Source organism: Solenopsis invicta, chromosome 9 (assembly GCF_016802725.1).
Source record: "Solenopsis invicta isolate M01_SB chromosome 9, UNIL_Sinv_3.0, whole genome shotgun sequence".
Lineage (NCBI taxonomy): Eukaryota > Metazoa > Arthropoda > Insecta > Hymenoptera > Formicidae > Solenopsis > Solenopsis invicta.
Genome location: NC_052672.1, coordinates 1,592,847 through 1,610,544, shown reverse-complemented (window position 1 = coordinate 1,610,544; position 17,698 = coordinate 1,592,847). Strand labels below are relative to the sequence as shown.

The 17,698-nt window shown below is 29.2% G+C and overlaps 3 protein-coding genes across 8 annotated transcripts; 2 read left to right on the top strand and 1 right to left on the bottom strand.

The window, feature by feature from the left end:
- Positions 1-269: 269 nt before the first annotated feature.
- On the bottom strand, positions 270-4,479 carry LOC105205883. Of its 3 annotated transcripts, none has more exons than XM_039453519.1 (10): positions 4,358-4,479; positions 3,014-3,309; positions 2,576-2,834; positions 2,449-2,511; positions 2,174-2,377; positions 1,786-2,104; positions 1,465-1,609; positions 1,294-1,373; positions 1,003-1,226; positions 270-922 (listed from the first exon to the last, which is right to left on the bottom strand). In XM_039453519.1, exons 2-10 carry the CDS (start codon positions 3,301-3,303, stop codon positions 878-880), a joined length of 1,629 nt encoding a protein of 542 aa, XP_039309453.1. In that variant the 5' UTR covers positions 3,304-3,309; positions 4,358-4,479; the 3' UTR covers positions 270-877. The 3 variants fall into 3 exon arrangements, with proteins under 3 accessions (XP_039309453.1, XP_039309454.1, XP_039309455.1); XM_039453520.1 differs by lacking the exon at positions 4,358-4,479 and adding an exon at positions 4,029-4,077; XM_039453521.1 differs by lacking the exon at positions 4,358-4,479 and having other exon boundaries at positions 3,014-3,393.
- Positions 4,439-9,272, top strand: LOC120358649. 4 transcript variants are annotated; one of them, XM_039453522.1, is made up of 9 exons: positions 4,439-4,577; positions 5,524-5,819; positions 5,921-6,179; positions 6,314-6,376; positions 6,593-6,796; positions 6,911-7,232; positions 7,299-7,634; positions 8,244-8,669; positions 8,803-9,272. In XM_039453522.1, the coding sequence occupies exons 2-7, from the start codon at positions 5,530-5,532 to the stop codon at positions 7,403-7,405; spliced, it is 1,245 nt and encodes a 414-aa protein (XP_039309456.1). In that variant the 5' UTR covers positions 4,439-4,577; positions 5,524-5,529; the 3' UTR covers positions 7,406-7,634; positions 8,244-8,669; positions 8,803-9,272. The 4 variants fall into 4 exon arrangements, with proteins under 4 accessions (XP_039309456.1, XP_039309459.1, XP_039309460.1 ...); XM_039453523.1 differs by lacking the exon at positions 4,439-4,577 and adding an exon at positions 4,965-5,313; XM_039453525.1 differs by lacking the exon at positions 6,314-6,376.
- On the top strand, positions 7,616-9,119 carry LOC113006015 (E3 ubiquitin-protein ligase cblA-like). Its single transcript, XM_039453717.1, has 4 exons — positions 7,616-7,634; positions 8,244-8,318; positions 8,400-8,669; positions 8,803-9,119. The coding sequence occupies exons 1-4, from the start codon at positions 7,616-7,618 to the stop codon at positions 9,117-9,119; spliced, it is 681 nt and encodes a 226-aa protein (XP_039309651.1).
- Positions 9,273-17,698: the final 8,426 nt, after the last annotated feature.

Sequence of the window (17,698 nt, the reverse complement as noted above, 5' to 3'; positions counted from 1 at the left end):
TCTTATTGCACAATCACAATTAGCAACAGAGTTAACCTTAATTCTACATATATCTATAATACGAGAATGAAATAAAATAAAACTTATTTTCTAATCAGTCTTCACATCTGAAAAGCAGAACTCTATTCCCTTCTTTGTTTAAAATGAAACATAAAATATAACTCTGTCAACAGTTAATAACGTTTATATATATTTAAAAGAAGAAAATAAACTTTTTGTGTAGTTAGACTAGTGTATATATATATATATATATATATATATATATACTATTAATTTTCAATAGAATAATGTTTTATGTATCTTAAGTATTGCGCACTATATGCGTAAAGATTAAAATATGCAAGGTAGTCTAGCCATATATATTTCAAAGCGTATAATTGACAAGTATCTCAGATTACGCGTATTAAGAAAGTTGCAAACATTCTTAGATGTTCTTATATTTAGAAGAAAATACAAACTCATTTATGCTGTATATACTTTGTAGATAGATGAAATTTCTGCTTTGCAAATGGGACATTTTTTTAACATCTTTACAACAACAAATGTGACTGCACGGTATAAAAACTTGATTCGATACAGCATCAATGCATCTATGTTATGATTTGCATAATGCATCTATACCAGACTTTATTATTCTTTCATTTTCTTCGCCTCTTTTCGGAAAATCTCACCTCATGAAACAAGTCATATTTTATGTAATTCTGTAGATTGATTCCAATGAGATCTCATATAAAATTAATATCCAAAATAATGAAATCTAAAATGATTATCAATTAATACTTTAATTAAATATTATTTTAAAAAATGTCAGTCTCCATTAGAATCAATGTACAGAATTGATGCTAAAATACTGAGATCTTATGATATTGATATTTTTTCAACAACATTTGTGCACTTTTCTTCTGCATCTTTTTCGTGTAATCTGGAACATAGTTTGAAATTTGCAATATATAAAAATGAATTGTACTTGTAGATAATGATAAATTCTTAATTCGTACTTACATTTGACGAAATAGTATTTTCAATAAAATTTAATGGTTGCCGATCATTTTCAATATATTTTTCATAATCTTTACGTTTGAGTCTTGTTAGTACAACTTGAGGTTGAATGTCCGGTTCACATATAATTGTTGGAATATCTTGATTTGTAGTAATTTGTGTTTCCTTTTCATAATTCTCTTCGTTTTCATTTTCCAAAGATAAGATGTTTGCTACATTTTCTTTCTCTAAAGCATGATGAAGTAGGTTTACTTTATGAGAATGAAAATTACAAAAAATGCTGTTGATACTAACCTTGCATATTTATATGTTCTTGATAATAAGAAGTTTTATATATTCCGGTAAACATTCGTAAAAATTGTTCAAGGGGCAACCTATAAATGTTAATACAATATCATAATATATATTTTAACACATTATATGCATTATTGCATTATTTTATTAATAAATTATATTTTGTATTACCTTCCTGTAATTAGATCTGTTTGCGCTTGAAAAATATTTAAATTACGCTCTTTATTTTTGCGTTGCTGCACAATCATTAAATTCTCATTATTTTGTAGACGTCTAAAATGAATTTCTTGATCCATAATTAACTTTGTTAATTTATCTGAAATTAATTGATGTACGATAGAAATGTAAGTGTAATACGCAAGTAAAAATCAAGTTTCCTAAATTAAAATTAATTTTAAACAAAATTTTAAAAATTATGTGAGAATAAATTATATGTTATATAAAAAAAATATAGTGTTACAAAAAAATAAGACTTGTATTAAAATATTGTACCTAAAAAAAGCCATAAATTTTGATGAAGACCCAATTTTCGTCTTATTGTACTATGGAAATTTTCTACTAAATTGTTTGTTCTTGCAGGACAGTTATATACGCTAACTTTTGATGCCTTAGGCAACCAAGTTTTCTCAATATATGTTAGAAATTGCAATAATTCTTCATATTTGAAATGTGTAGCGTCGCAGTAATTATGTAGTATCCTTAATGCTGGCATGAAATATTCTTGTGGCAGTAATGGAAGCGTCATTGTCATGGACAACAGGGTATTTGAAATATTTGTTAAACCCAAGTAATTCCATTTACGTAGTACTGCCTAAATAAAAAAATATGATTTACATTTTCACATTTCGTAGATAAATTACTAAGGAAAAATAAAACTTACTTGATTATAATGAAACCAACACCCGTGAATATCTGCATTTGGAAAAAGTTTTTCTAAAACTTTTATAGCTGCTGCTTCGTAATCACTCATGATAAATTTGACATTATTTTTCATTCCTGGAGCTAGTTCTAATACTTTTAACCATATTGATTCATATAATGCACTAGTACATGCTTCACATAAGCAAAACACAGTTCCAACTGCCTATAAAACATAATAGCTTTTAATATAATTTATTAATGTTTAAATAATCTTTTTATAAATCTTAAACTTACTTTATTCATATAACGAGTGTGAATAGTATATAGTTGATCCATTCGAGGATGACGGGGAGCAACCTATCAATTAATTTCGATATATAAGATAAAAAATTAAAAAAAATTATCAATCAAAATAACTTACTGAAAATGTTCCATCAACAAAAATTTCCTGAGCTTCTTGAATTATTTCAATAAGTTTTTCACTTGAAAATATAATAGCTGTATTACCATCTTGTGCAACTACACTTCCTTTATAAAAATCTTTAATCCACTCGTATTTAATTAAATCAGTAGCCAAGGCTTGAAAAGTGTGTGGTATAGGAGGTCTTTGTTTAGTTCGTTCTCGAGTCATTATATTTTTCATAGAACTATACGATATATGTATAGCTACTTCTGGATCCCTAAAACAATATAATTAAACAAAACGGATTATAAATATCAAATTAACTTTGTTTTCCGATAAACGCACAAATACATAAAGCAAAATAGCACTTTTCCGTTCAATAAATACATTTGCACAACAAATGAAGATATGTACTACTGTGTGTAATTACATTTATAATAATATAGAACAACATACGTTCGACAAACGTTATCAAAAATTTCCTTCAGTGGCAGAAGCGATTCTCGTGATAAACGTAACATTTCATTTCGCATTTTAGATTTTTCCAACTTTTTGGTATCTGGTGGATGTTGATGTAGAGTTTGCACATGCACTTGCCCATCAATTATTTTTGCAACACCGGGACATCCTGTTGAACGACGACTTGAACAGCGATATGTGTTGTTTAGCCGCTTATCGATATTATATGTATATCCATCATAAACATAAATGAAAGTTCCCTTTTGTCTACCGCCAATTGTTTCCATGTTGTACTGAAATATAATAATGGTAAATGTTAAGATAAAGTATTACTTCATCAAAAATTTCATCTTTTTTGTACACAATACAAGTTGTAAGCCTTATTGACTTCTGTAGACAGGACGCGATAACACTTGCCGCATGGTAAGAAATGATGCGGTAGCCAATCTTTTGTTATTATGGAAAAGTTGTAAGCTGATTGATTACCACGTCGCTTTATCAAGCGTTGCCGTGTTCTGTTTAGAGGAGCCACAAGTGTATAGTTTTGGATATGTACAAAGTGACTTTTTGATGTTCCGTGTATTAAAAAATATTATGAAAAATTGCGCGTTTAAAGAGATGCCGGATTACTGACCAAACTTTATATTTTTCAAAATGATAAAATTTTTTTTGTTAGACTTCGAAGAATTTAATATCCTCTTCAAAGATTAAAATATAGATACTAACAGAGTGTGTAATTAATATAATAAAAAGAAGGTAAATAATAGCAATTAAAGAAAGAAAGGAAGTAATTGGCAATGCTACTTATTATTAAAATTATTGCATTGTAAGTTGTATATCTCTATCATATACATATCCAATGTTAATGTTGGAAACATCATAAATAGTATCATGTAATTTTTATATTATTTTAGCAGTAAATCTATATTGCAAAATTTTTCACAAATTACATATTATTACCTCTCCCATTTATTAATACTACTAAGATAATTCATGCAAATGAGTTACTTACTAGCAATGTATCTCAATAAAAGAATAAAAAAAGGGACACGATGTTGTTTATGATAAAATAATTAATAATCAATAATTTTCTTCTCAATTATCACAATTTTGCTATCTTACATATTTGAGAACAATGCTGGAAATATAAGACATAACCAACAAAATCGACACATGGCGCCAGGCTTGCCAGACCTAATACCAACATTTCCGGAATATGTCTAACAATAAAGGTTGGTTTATAATAGCCGTAACCGTAAGAAATCGGCCAATCATAGTAGATTTATAGAATACTCGACTATGATTGGCCAACTTTTACGGTTACGGCTATTATAAACCAACCTTTATTGTTAGACATATTCCGGAAATGTTGGTATTAGGTCTGGCAAGCCTGGCGCCATGTGTCGATTTTGTTGGTTATGTCTTATATTTCCAGCATTGTTCTCAGATATGTAAGATAGCAAAATTGTGATAATTGAGAAGAAAATTATTAATTATTAATTACTTTATCATAAACAACGTCGTGTCTCTTTTTTTATTCTTTTATTGAGATATATTGCTAGTAAGTAAATCATTTGCATAAATTATCTTAGTAGTATTATTAAATGGGAGAGATCTACACACACACACGCACACACACACACACACATATATATTAACACGTTAAGCGCCACGTCAGTCATCGGTGACTGACACTGAACTTTCCGTTTAGGCCGCGTCAGTCACCGGTGACTGACACCACCACGCTAAGCGTGCCTGACGGGGCGTGCGTGGCCTGACCGGGATTTCCTTAAGAATTCGCGTGGCGCTTAACGTGTTAATAATATATAATTTGTGAAAAACTTTGCAATATAGTTTTACTGCTAAAATAATATAAAAATTACATGATACTATTTATGATGTTTCCAACATTAACATTGGATATGTAATGATAGAGATATATAACTTACAATGCAATAATTTTAATAATAAGTAGCATTGTCAATTACTTCCTTTCTTTCTTTAATTACTATTATTTACCTTCTTTTTATTATATTTAGTTGCACACTATTAGTATCTATATCTTAATCCTTGAAAAGGATATTAAATTCTTCGAAGTCTAACAAAACAAGTTTTATCATTTTGAAAAATATAGAATTTGGTCGGTAATCCGGCATCTCTTTAAATGTGCGCAATTTTTCATAATATTTTTTAATACACGGAACATCAAAAAGTCACTTTGTACATTGTACATAGCCAAAACTGTGCACTTGTGGCTCCTGCAAACAGAACACGGCAACGCTTGATAAAGCGACGTGGTAATCAATCAGCTTACAGCTTTTCCATAATAATAAAAGATTGGCTACCGCATTTCTTACCATGCAAGTGTTATCGCGTCCTGTCTACAGAAGTCAATAAGGCTTGTATTGTGTATATTGCATTTATACTTTTTATTGATTGTTACAAAAATGATGAAATTTTTGATGAAGTAGTACTTTATTTGAACATTTATCATTAGTATATTTCAGTACAACATGGAGACAATTGGCGGTAGACAAAAGGGAACTTTTATTTATGTATGTGATGGATATACATATAACATTGATAAGCGGATAAATAACACATATCGATGTTCAAGTCGTCGTTCAACAGGATGTCCTGGTGTTGCAAAAATAATTAATGAGCAAGTTCATGTGCAAACTCTACATCAACATCCACCAGATACCAAAAAGTTGGAAAAATCTAAAATGCAAAATGAAATGTTACGTTTATCACGAGAATCGCTTCTACCACTAAAGGAAATTTTTGATAACGTTTGTCGAACGTATGTTATTCTGTACTAATATTTATATAATTAATTTATATTTTTATAAAATTAGTTTGATATTTTAAAGTATTCCAATTTAATAACATTAATGAATTTAGAAATTTAGAAGTAGCTGCACATATATCGTACAATTCCATGAAAAGTGTAATGGCTCGAGAACGAGCTAAACAACGACCTCCTATACCACATACCTTTCAAGCCTTATCTACTGATTTAAATAAATATGATTGGATTAAAGATTTTTATAAAGGAAGTGTAACTGCACAGGATGGTAGCATGGCTGCTATATTTTCGAGTGATGTACTTATTGATGCCTTAAAGACAACTACAGAAATGTTTGTCGATGGGACATTTTCTGTAAGATGCTTTTTTTTAAAAAAATTTTTTATTTTTGAATGCATTAATATTTTATATTTTTTAATATTTTCAAAATAATAGTTTATGTAATAAAAGAAAAATTATATTTATTTTATGTTATTTATCATTTACAGATTGTTCCCCGCATTCCACGTATGATTCAATTATATACTGTTCACATACGTTATAAAAATACAGTACGTTACATATTGTATATATTCTTTATTAAGAACTATTTTATTGAATTTAAAAGGTAGAAAGTTCAGATAGGCACAAAATAAGACACATATCAAGTTCAAATAATAGAAATAATAAGAGACAAACTTAAATTTTATCCTATCTGTTATGTCTGTTTTATTTCATCTGAGTCTCACTTTTTAAAAGTATAACTCATTTAAGATTTTTAATAACAGGGTATTGCAGTTGTCTTCGTATTATGCGAGACACAAACATTTGCCCTTTATCAGGCAATATGGGAAAAAATAATTGAAATCGCTCCAGATTTGAAAAAAAATGTCAAATTTATAATGGGAGATTATGAACGCGCAACAAATAATGCCCTTTATAAATGTTTCCCCGAAGCTAGTTTGAAAGGATGCTGGTTTCATTACAACCAAGTGAGTTAATTTAAGATAGGAATTTATCATTTATATATGCTCAGTTATATTATTTATTTACATGACAAATCTTGTTTATTAAATTTTCCTTAATCCTTTTTTTTTAATTTGAAGGCTGTGTTGCGCAAATGGCGGCAACTTGATTTAACAAATGCTCCAAGAAAATTAATAATGATAGTTATGTCTGTACCGTTAATATCAGCCACTTTATTTGAGCAATGTTTTACTATATTACAAGACGTAGCTGATACTATGTCTAGTGACTATCCTACAGTATTACAATTTATGTGCTATTTACGTAAGACATGGTTGCCCGCAGCAAACAAAGTATCTGTGTATGGATGTCCTGTTCGCACAAATAATATAGTCGAAAGTTTTCACAACACGATTTCAAAGAAATTCGGGAGTAGACATCCAAATGTGTGGATATTTATTGGTTGGTATTTTATATTATTACAGTATGAAATATACATGTCTGATTTTTATTCACTTTATATTGCAGAAAATTTGAAAAAAGTAATTATAGATCAAGAAATTGATTTTCGTCGCTTACAGAATAATCTTCAGGCACGTAGACCTCAAACTCGAGCCAATAAAAAAAAAAAATAATATAATACTACAGAAACAAAAAGATCTCATGGAACATAGGTATGCATCAATTATAAAATAAAACTATATATACTTGTGACAGAAATTATTTTTCATCTATAATGATATATTAATGCTAACATCTAGAAATAAATATTTATTTCTTACAGATTATCACTTCATGAATTTTTAGACTCATTTAGTCGCTTCTATGAAGACTATTTATACAATATGGACATGATTGACGAAGGTTATTATTTTTTAAGAAGTTCAGGAAAATATAGCACAAAGATATAAAATATAAGCTTTTTTCGTGTTTAAAATCTCTATCCGATAAAAATATGAAAAAAGTTAAAGTAATCAAATATTTTTTTATTTATAAACATCAGTTTTATTTTTTATATGCTTAAAATATTTTATATAAGTTTATTATAAGCTATTGCTATTCAGATCCATGTATATTTCAACTAACGCAGAAAAATTATTTATTTCGTTTTATATATGTTTTTATTATATGTCAGTATTAATTGTAATTAAATGATTAAATATTTACTTGAATGTATATACTTTTTTTTACATAAATTATGTAGAATATTAGTAAGGAATTTTTAGTAAACAATATAGTAAGTAAATATTAAACGAAATAAATAGACAACATTCCATGAGTAGAAATGTGTTTGAAGCGATTAATTCATACAGATGAACTATAACAATGAACTTACATAAAACATTTCATAATATTTCATAAAACAGAATAAATCTGATATTAATGATATTTTTGATTTTCAAAAAACAATTTGATTAACTTTTCAATTAATTAGATTTTTTTAAGCAAGCATTACATTTTCTTGTATTACAGAGATAACTCATGAGAACAATCATGAAGTTTGTACCGATTTTCTATCAGAAAGTTTTAATTCTACGTCGGAGGAAGGTATGTATTTTTATTTATATCAAATCATAAGTACTTTATATTACTCTGTTATTAATTCATACTTTTCAAATATTTGTGAAGCTCTGAGAACTGCTAATAGTAACATAAATACAAATACAATAAGAAATCCACTTACATTAACGCAGAGACAAGATTCTGTGCAAGAAGAACTCTCTATTTCTGAAAATGCAATTGGTACAGATACTCTAATCGACGTCAACACTGTAGAATTCACAATTGATGTCGACACTGAACTTACTACAAATAGTCCGGTAACAAGTGACACGCACAATCAAAATACAAACAACATTCCCAATTTATCACGATTTGATAATGATGAATTTGATGACGGTATGAATTTAAATATATGTTATGTTTTAGTGAACATAAAATATTGTTTTTATAGTAAAATCAGTATCTCTATAGTAAATATTGTCTCTATAGTATTTTTGTTTAATTACTATAACACATTACAAAATTTCAGAATCCATTTATAACATCCCAGATGACGACTATGGATATTGGTACGAAGGTCAGGAAACTATTGCAGAAAGTGACGTCCCGTATCATAAAGTTGATAGACTTTCTCTGGAAAGGGGCAAAGAAAATGAAGGAGTAAGGTCTGATCATAGATGCACTATTTGCCTTGATGCTGTATCGAATCAAGTTTTTATACCGTGCGGTCACATTTGTTGTTGTGAAGATTGTGCTAATTATATTATGGGAGAGAGCAATAATGTTAAGAAATGTCCAATCTGCAAAGCAGAAATTTCATCTATCTACAAAGTATATACAGCATAAATGAGTTTGTATTTTCTTCTAAATATAAGAACATCTAAGAATGTTTGCAACTTTCTTAATACGCGTAATCTGAGATACTTGTCAATTATAAGCTTTGAAATATATATGGCTAGACTACCTTGCATATTTTAATCTTTACGCATATGGTGCGCAATACTTAAGATACATAAAACATTATTCTATTGAAAATTAATAGTATATATACTTATATATATATATATATATATATATATATATATATATATATATATATATACACTAGTCTAACTACACAAAAAGTTTATTTTCTTCTTTTAAATATATATAAACGTTATTAACTGTTGACAGAGTTATATTTTATGTTTCATTTTAAACAAAGAAGGGAATAGAGTTCTGCTTTTCAGATGTGAAGACTGATTAGAAAATAAGTTTTATTTTATTTCATTCTCGTATTATAGATATATGTAGAATTAAGGTTAACTCTGTTGCTAATTGTGATTGTGCAATAAGAGCTTTAATTATTTTGTTGATGAATAAATTACTGAGATTTTGGCTTTCCTGTATAATTCTAGTATTGAATAAAAATGTAAGTTTGATAATCTAATTTTATTTATCATTAATCATATTATACAGTATATATCAATAAAACGGCAGATGTGTGAAGATATGTATGTAAAATTTTATAAATAATACAGTAAACCGAGCAAGCTGTAATAAATAAATACATTTACCTATGTAGAGTAATATGAAATTAAATATATTTTTTACACACAAACATAAAGAAATTATAAATAAGTTTAATGTGGACATAAAAAAGGTCTGCTAAATAATATTAAAATAAGGAAACAAAAAACAAAAAATTTATTATTACATTCTACATTTCTAATATATTATACGTATATGTGAAAGTAATAAGTCTAATAAGGTAGAGAGACAGAAAAAGATATAAAGAGGAAAAACTATTTCATCATTAATATCATGATCTTCATATAATGTTTGCGCTATGTTTTACTTTGTGTAATATATTATTAAATTTTAAATATATTTAATATTTGTCACTCTTAGAGCATGTATAAACGGTAAGCAAAAATTTATGCTGTAATAAATCTGAAGAAACTCCATAACATTACACAAAATTCTAATAGCGAAGACAATAAAAATAAATATTCGCTTAAAAGAATCTCATGTTTTGCAAACGGATTTGTTCATTCTATTGATAACTAAACGATTGCTTTCGTAAACTGTGGCTTATCCGTGGAACATGTTGTCTTCTTAGCATTTAAAATATGTAAGTACAGAAACTCTAATACAATATAAAATAATCATACTTTAAAAAATCAAATGTACATTCACAACACAAATATAAATTGTATACATAATAATTCATACACACAACACAAATTTCATAAATGTACATAAATTTCATCGTTTTTTCCATCACAAACGCATGCTTTTCTCTGAATTGATATGGAAAAGTTGTCTAAATAATTTTCTCATATCTCTAAAGATTTATATATAAATAATCATAAAATGTGATTAAAGATTGAAAGGTAGGCAATTTTTCTATCAATCACTTTAACAATCGTTCCGATTGAAATAGCTTTACGATAAACTTATCCAAGAAATTTTATCAAACATATCAAAGGTTTATGAATGATGTTTATGAATCAAATACACGATTCGATTATATTCAACTATTTTTATTTCATTTTAATAGATTCATAAAACAGAGAAGGCTTTATATACAGAATTATTTATTTACATATTAGAAAGAAAGCGAAAAATCAACAAATTAAAGTTATTAAAATAACATTTTGAGGGTTAGGAAAACTGTCACGGAACATATGTGTCCGATTGCAACCACCGTGTGTCCGTTTCCTACTGTGTCCGATTGACACTGTGTCCGATTGACACTGTGTCCGATTGACACTGTGTCCGATTGACACTGTGTCCGATTGACACTGTGTCCGATTGACACTGTGTCCGATTGACACTGTGTCCGTTTCTTACTGTGTCCGATTGACACTGTGTCCGTTTCTTACTGTGTCCGATTGTCACTGTGTCCGTTTCTTACTGTGTCCGATTGTCACTGTGTCTGTTTCTTACTGTGTCCGATTGTCACTGTGTCCCACTGCAACCACCGTGTGTCCGTTTCCTACTGTGTCCAATTGTCACTGTGTCCGTTTCGTTCAACTTGCTGTGTCCGATTTATTCTGTGCGCAACTGGGACGTTCCCAAAATTTTGACGGACAATTATTTAGACCTGACATACTTCTCGTAATCGGTTAATTTACCTAACTACAAAATGACGAATCGCCTTTATGCAACAAATTCCAAAAATTGCGCCTTAAATCGTACATACGAATAATAAAATAAAAATTTATATCCTACATTAATTACATAATATCACACCCAGAATATAATAAACATATTCCTATATCTCTAACACATACCACTTTCAACAAAGAATGAGTGCTACTCAATTTGACCCTTTAACCCCTATCATTGATATAACAATTAATTCATGGTATCATGCCTTCTTGACGGTTACTATAAAATTATCCGTGTATCCGATACCGTTTTCGAAACCCTACGGGCCCTTAAAAACCTTTGGTCGTAAATATAAAATAAGAATTAAACATAATATAATATAAGAGCAATTATCTTAACAACCTATCAAAAAATTCATTAAAAAATCGTGGTTGATTAGCAAATCGCTATAACTCAAAAACTAGCCATAAGGAATTAAAATAAATTATACCATAATCTTAGTTAAGTCGAGATTTATCAGATGGAACAAAAATCTCGAACGACCTTGAAATGTTAATGTTAATGTTGATGTTGATGTTGATGTTGATATCAACTTGTCTTTGATTGGTCAAATTTCAAATGCTTATATCTCGTAAACTAAACATCAGAAAATTAAATGAGTCACACCATTGTCTTAGTCAAGTCAAGGACTATCAACTGACATCAACTTGTCTTTGATTGATTAGATTTCAAATGCTTATATCTCCTAAACTAAACATCAGAAAATTAAATGAGTCACACCATTGTCTTAGTCAAGTCAAGAACTATCAACTGACATCAACTTGTCTCTGATTGGTCAGATTTCAAATGTTTATATCTCGAAAACTAAACGTCAGAAAATTAAATGAGTTATACCAACGTCTTTGTTAAGACAAGGGCTACTTGATTCTGATTGGTCAATTTTCAAAATCCTCGTGTCTCGGAAACTAGCCATCAGAAAAATAAATAAATTTTACCCCCACCTTAATTAAGTCAAGAACTACCATATGAAATGAAAATCTCGGATGTCCTTGAAAACCAAAATTTTTGAATTTTTTCAATTTTTGTTTTTGCATAATTTTTTCGCTAATTAAAAGAATTTTGTGCATATTATTCAAAATCAATCCGACCAACCGTTCACAAATTATTGCTTAATTTTGGAACTGACTATATATGTATACATGAATTTTTATCACTACTTAAGTGGTTGCCATTTGTCCTTGTCTAACTACTCTGATCCACGTATTTAACTATCCTTGTTCTTCATTAATTAAATTATCCTTGTCTAACAGTATTTAACCTTCTCATCTCACATTGAGAGGAGAGACTAACGATAGAAAGACACAACCCTGTAGGAGAGAGGTAAATCCAGACTTATGACGCACGAATTAAAAAGGGATAACGTTATAGACCGTATGACGAAGAGAGAGTGAGACAAACATATTCACAAAGTTCTTTTCACATAAATAAGTTAATTATAAATTACAAAAATAATATTGGCACATCAAGAAAAAGGCCTTTCCTTAAGGTATAATTTTGGTTGCATATAATTAAACATTAACAATAATAATTAAACATTTTTACTTTGCCAGCAACCTATAAGGAATTAAGAAACCCAAAAACGACAGCTATATGCTCTATGCGTCTAACATACAATTAACCTGTAAAATAAATTATAAAATGTTACGTACTAATTTATAGTATATTAATTTTTAAATATTTTCTTGATCTCAAGAATGCGTACCGATCACAGGCTGACTCAGATTGACTCACGCAAACATTTATGATACGTGATACGCACGCTGTCAAGGCTGGCACCTCGTAAATCACCCCGACATAAATATTACCTATACGAGACTTAGCGGATCAAAGCCGCTTATGCAACGCTCGACTTTGATTACATTAAATATAAATATTACTGATAAGTGACATCGGCTAAGTCACTCGAACATCGTATATCAAATTTATTACCTTAGTCTAAATCTTTGCAATACGTGATCAGATGAGCTCAGTGAATAGTCGCATTGTTCAAACTCTTACTTAAACCCATTACCAAAGTAAGAGGAGGACAGTTTCTTTCAATTTTTTGTCACAGTCACTTCGTCAGCAGAGCTTCCGTGGTGAAATACCCGTGTTGCTTTGCTGGACCTAGAAATTTTTCAACAGTGTGAACTTACAAGTAAACCTACCTTTGCCGGACTCACCGATTTCATTGAAACTTTGCACATTTGTAGAGTAGGCGAAAATAATAGACATGTATTTTTTTTTATCGGCAATGGTCAACATTAAAGGGGTGAAATCGACCCCCAAAGTTGAGGGTATTAGGGAATCATCATGATGTTACACATAAAAATAATGTACCGATCAACACGAAATCGTTACAAAATGTTTTTATGTTAAATAGTAAAGTTTACATGTCCGACTTTCCATGTACCCTTGTTGCAAGGGGTAAGACATCCCCCAAAATGGCTTATTTTTGTAGTATTTTGAATATAACAGAAGAAATTATTCTCTGATTTTAATGAAACAAATACCAAATTAAGGAGCAAGAAAAAATAAAAGTTACGTGTTTTTTCTTTTTTCCAAAGAACCAAAATAAGGGGGTGAATCAGCCCTTAAAATAAAATTGTCTTTTCTTGTACTGAAATAATTTCAGTCGCTCTTTGAAAATGTTTTTTATGTTAAATAATAGAGTTTTACATGTACGAATTTCCATGCACCCTTGTTGCAAGAGGGTAAACCACCCTTCTCACGAGGAATTATTATTACGACGAATGGATGACGAAAGCCTATTTATATTTTTATCTATGTCTAATCTATTTATCTAAAAAGTAAAACTAATGCAGAACATTATTTTTTTGTTTTTAATATTTTTAAAATTTTTTTTAATTTTTTTAAACTTTTTTAATTTTTAATACTTTTTTTACCTCTTTTAAATTTATTTTTTTGTATATTTTTAATAGATCATTGTTTATAATTTTTACAATAATGATATGCAAAAAAAAATTCATTAATGCATAAAGAGTTTGCACATCGAGCATGCTTTATAATTGCTACATTATTGCATGACGCACATATAGCTTCACAATTTTTGAAACAATAATCTACGAGATTATCAAATTTAGATGGTTTTTCCTGTAAATATCCGCTTTTGTACCACGAATATTTAAATAAATTTATAAACCGAGGAGAAGAAAATTGATTATGAATAAGTGGCTGGAGTTTAACAATATTGTTTCGTAAATGTAAGTTTACATCGTAGTTATATAAAAGAATCATGTCAGAGAAATGTTTAATATAATTTTTCCAGATTCTGAAACCGAAGACATCGAGAGGTTGAATCATTCCGGTCGTCCCAGCAGGAATTGTTAAAATTTTTATATTTTTGGATAATGTGTCCATTGTTTCTAATTGTTTCGAATTTTGGCCACTCCATGAATCTAAAAGCAAAACACTATTATTTTTACAGTTTGGAAGATAAACATTTGTGAACCATGTTTTTACAAGGTTTGTTATCATTTTACCAGAGTTTGAAGGTAATGCGACAACATTATCAGCTCTAAAAAGATTTTGTTCTACTTGAGGTCCAAATTTTCCATCTTTTTCCTGTAAAATAATTAATAGCGGTGATAGAAGAGAACCACTTGCTGATATGATTGGCTGAATTGTATAACTATGAGTCATAGAACTTATCGATTGTGTTAATGTTTCAAATTTTGTTTTCCTCGAAAAGATAAAGTACGTCCTGTGTGCATTTCTAAATTAAAACCTGATTGATCAGAATTAAAAACATTTTCTGCTCCAATTAGTAAAAGTTCTGTTTTTACTTTTTCTACAAAATTGCTAGCCTGTTTTTAATTTATTAACATTTGTTAAACTTTTCTGCGTTATAAATTTATTAATTTTTCTAGAAACAATATGATGCTTCTGTTTAAAATTATGAATCCATTTATCAGATGCTTTAAAAAAATCTTCCGATAATTGCAATTGATTTCTAGCATTCAAAGACCATCTGCGAATATCTAAATCATGCATTGGTAAACATTTTTGTAAAGCATCTTCAAATTGAAATAATACATATTCTGATAGGTTTTTTAATTTTTCTTTAGTATTTCCACCTTCTGAAATTTCTTTTTCCCATGTATACAATTGTTGCTTTGATGAAACACGTTTAAATCTTGCTTGAACTGTTGCAAATTTTAATTTATGTTTTTTTCCTGATTTCCAAAATTTTATAACTTTTTGTTTATATTCTTCATCCAAACTTTCTGTTAATTCAATAGATGCACTTAAATTGGAAGTCACAGTATCTTGAATATAATTATCATTATTATTTTCCTCGATTGAAATTGCATCCTGAATAATATCTTCTTCATCAAAATTGAGAGTAGTATACGTTTCAATATACAGGGATTCTTGAATAGCATCTTTTATCAGACTCTCTATATGAAAACTTAAATTTCTTTCAGCTTCGCTAATGACAGATTCAAAGTCATAATGCGGATCATCGAAAGCGATCGCTAACAATTTTAAAACATTCTTTGGATTTAGCGTCATTTTGCAGAAACAGAATTTTAACGAAATAGCAAATCCGTTTTCTATGAACTATTACGGGTCTATATTTATTGATATATGCGATGACTTCGCTCACGAGAGAGTTACGTCCCATGCGCCGCCTAGTGGCACTTCAATGAATTTCATTAATATGCACGTGCATAGAGAATCTAATCCTCGGTTTATAAATTTATTTAAATATTCGTGGTACAAAAGCGGATATTTACAGGAAAAACCACCTAAATTTGATAATCCCGTAGATTATTGTTTCAAAAATTGTGAAGCTATATGTGCGTCATGCAATAATGTAGCAATTATAAAGTGTGTTTGGTGTGCAAACTCTTTATGCATTAATGAATTTTTTTTTGCATATCATTATTGTAAAAATTATAAACAATAATCTATTAAAAATATACAAAAAAATAAATTTAAAAGAGGTAAAAAAAAGTATTAAAAATTAAAAAAGTTTAAAAAAATTAAAAAAAATTTTAAAAATATTAAAAAACAAAAAAATAATGTTCTGCACTAGTTCTACTTTTTAGATAAATAGATTAGACATAGATAAAAATGTAAATAGGCTTTCGTCATCCATTCGTCGTAATAATAATTCCTCGTGAGAAGGGTGGATTACCCTCTTGCAACAAAGGTGCATGGAAATTCGTACATGTAACACTCTATTATTTAACATAAAAAACATTTTCAAAGAGCGACTGAAATTATTTCAGTACAAGAAAAGACAATTTTATTTTAAGGGCTGATTCACCCCCTTATTTTGGTTCTTTGGAAAAAAGGAAAAACACGTAACTTTTATTTTTTCTTGCTCCTTAATTTGGTATCTGTTTCATTAAACTCGGAGAATAATTTCTTCTGTTATATTCAAAATACTACAAAAATAAGCCATTTGGGGGATGTTTTACCCCTTGCAACAAGGGTACATGGAAAGTCGGACATGTAAACTTTACTATTTAACATAAAAAACATTTTGTAACGATTTCGTGTTGATCGGTACATTATTTTTATGTGTAACATCATGATGATTCCCTAATACCCTCTACTTTGGGGGTCGATTTCACCCCTTTAGTGTTGACCATTGCCGATAAAAAAAAATACGTGTCTATTATTTTCGCCTACTCTACAAATGTGCAAAGTTTCAATGAAATCGGTGAGTCCGGCAAAGGTAGGTTTACTTGTTAGTGTGAGAGTATACGAATCTTGGTGTCACTTTGCTGCCACGTCGAACCTCATCTTAACCCCTATACGCCTGAGCTGCATGAATCTTGCTGCATCTGCTACGTACATCAGAGACGGAAGCAGTCTTGGTCTGTCTGTTTTGAGATTGACTGGCTTGTGATAAGTAAGTTAAAATAGTTTTGTGCACTCACACGCGACTATAGTTTCACCTTTATAACCACCCTGCAACTGAATCACTATTGTATACAATATCTTTAAAGATTTATAATAAAACTTAGAAAAAACATGAAAATCAATTTTCTAAAGTGTCCCCCTGTCCAAATACTCTTTTGCTTAGAGGACTTAGAAAAAACTCGAAGGTCAATTTTCTTAAGTGTCCCTCTGTCCAATTACTCTTTTGCTTAAAAGACTTAGAAAAAACACGAAAGTCAATTTTCCAAAGTGTTCTTCTGTCCAATTTTTCTTTTGCCTAAAGGACTTAGAAAAATAACGAAGATCAATTTTCTAGAGTGTCCCCCTGTCCAAATTTTCCCTGTTTAAAAACTTAGAAAATTGCTATATTAGCA

Excerpts from the sequence above, each read along its gene's own strand:
- LOC105205883 (XM_039453519.1), bottom strand. The coding sequence starts at position 3,303 with ATGGAAACAATTGGCGGTAGACAAAAGGGAACTTTCATTTATGTTTAT. Across the intron at positions 2,512-2,575 it reads TTGTTGATGGAACATTTTCA|GTTGCTCCCCGTCATCCTCG; the intron begins GTAAGTTATTTT and ends ATTAATTGATAG. Across the intron at positions 1,374-1,464 it reads ACAGATCTAATTACAGGAAG|GTTGCCCCTTGAACAATTTT; the intron begins GTAATACAAAAT and ends TAACATTTATAG.
- LOC120358649 (XM_039453522.1), top strand. The coding sequence starts at position 5,530 with ATGGAGACAATTGGCGGTAGACAAAAGGGAACTTTTATTTATGTATGT. Across the intron at positions 6,377-6,592 it reads ACATACGTTATAAAAATACA|GGTATTGCAGTTGTCTTCGT; the intron begins GTACGTTACATA and ends TTTTAATAACAG. Across the intron at positions 7,233-7,298 it reads AAATGTGTGGATATTTATTG|AAAATTTGAAAAAAGTAATT; the intron begins GTTGGTATTTTA and ends TTTATATTGCAG.
- LOC113006015 (XM_039453717.1), top strand. Across the intron at positions 8,319-8,399 it reads TAATTCTACGTCGGAGGAAG|CTCTGAGAACTGCTAATAGT; the intron begins GTATGTATTTTT and ends ATATTTGTGAAG. Across the intron at positions 8,670-8,802 it reads TAATGATGAATTTGATGACG|AATCCATTTATAACATCCCA; the intron begins GTATGAATTTAA and ends ACAAAATTTCAG.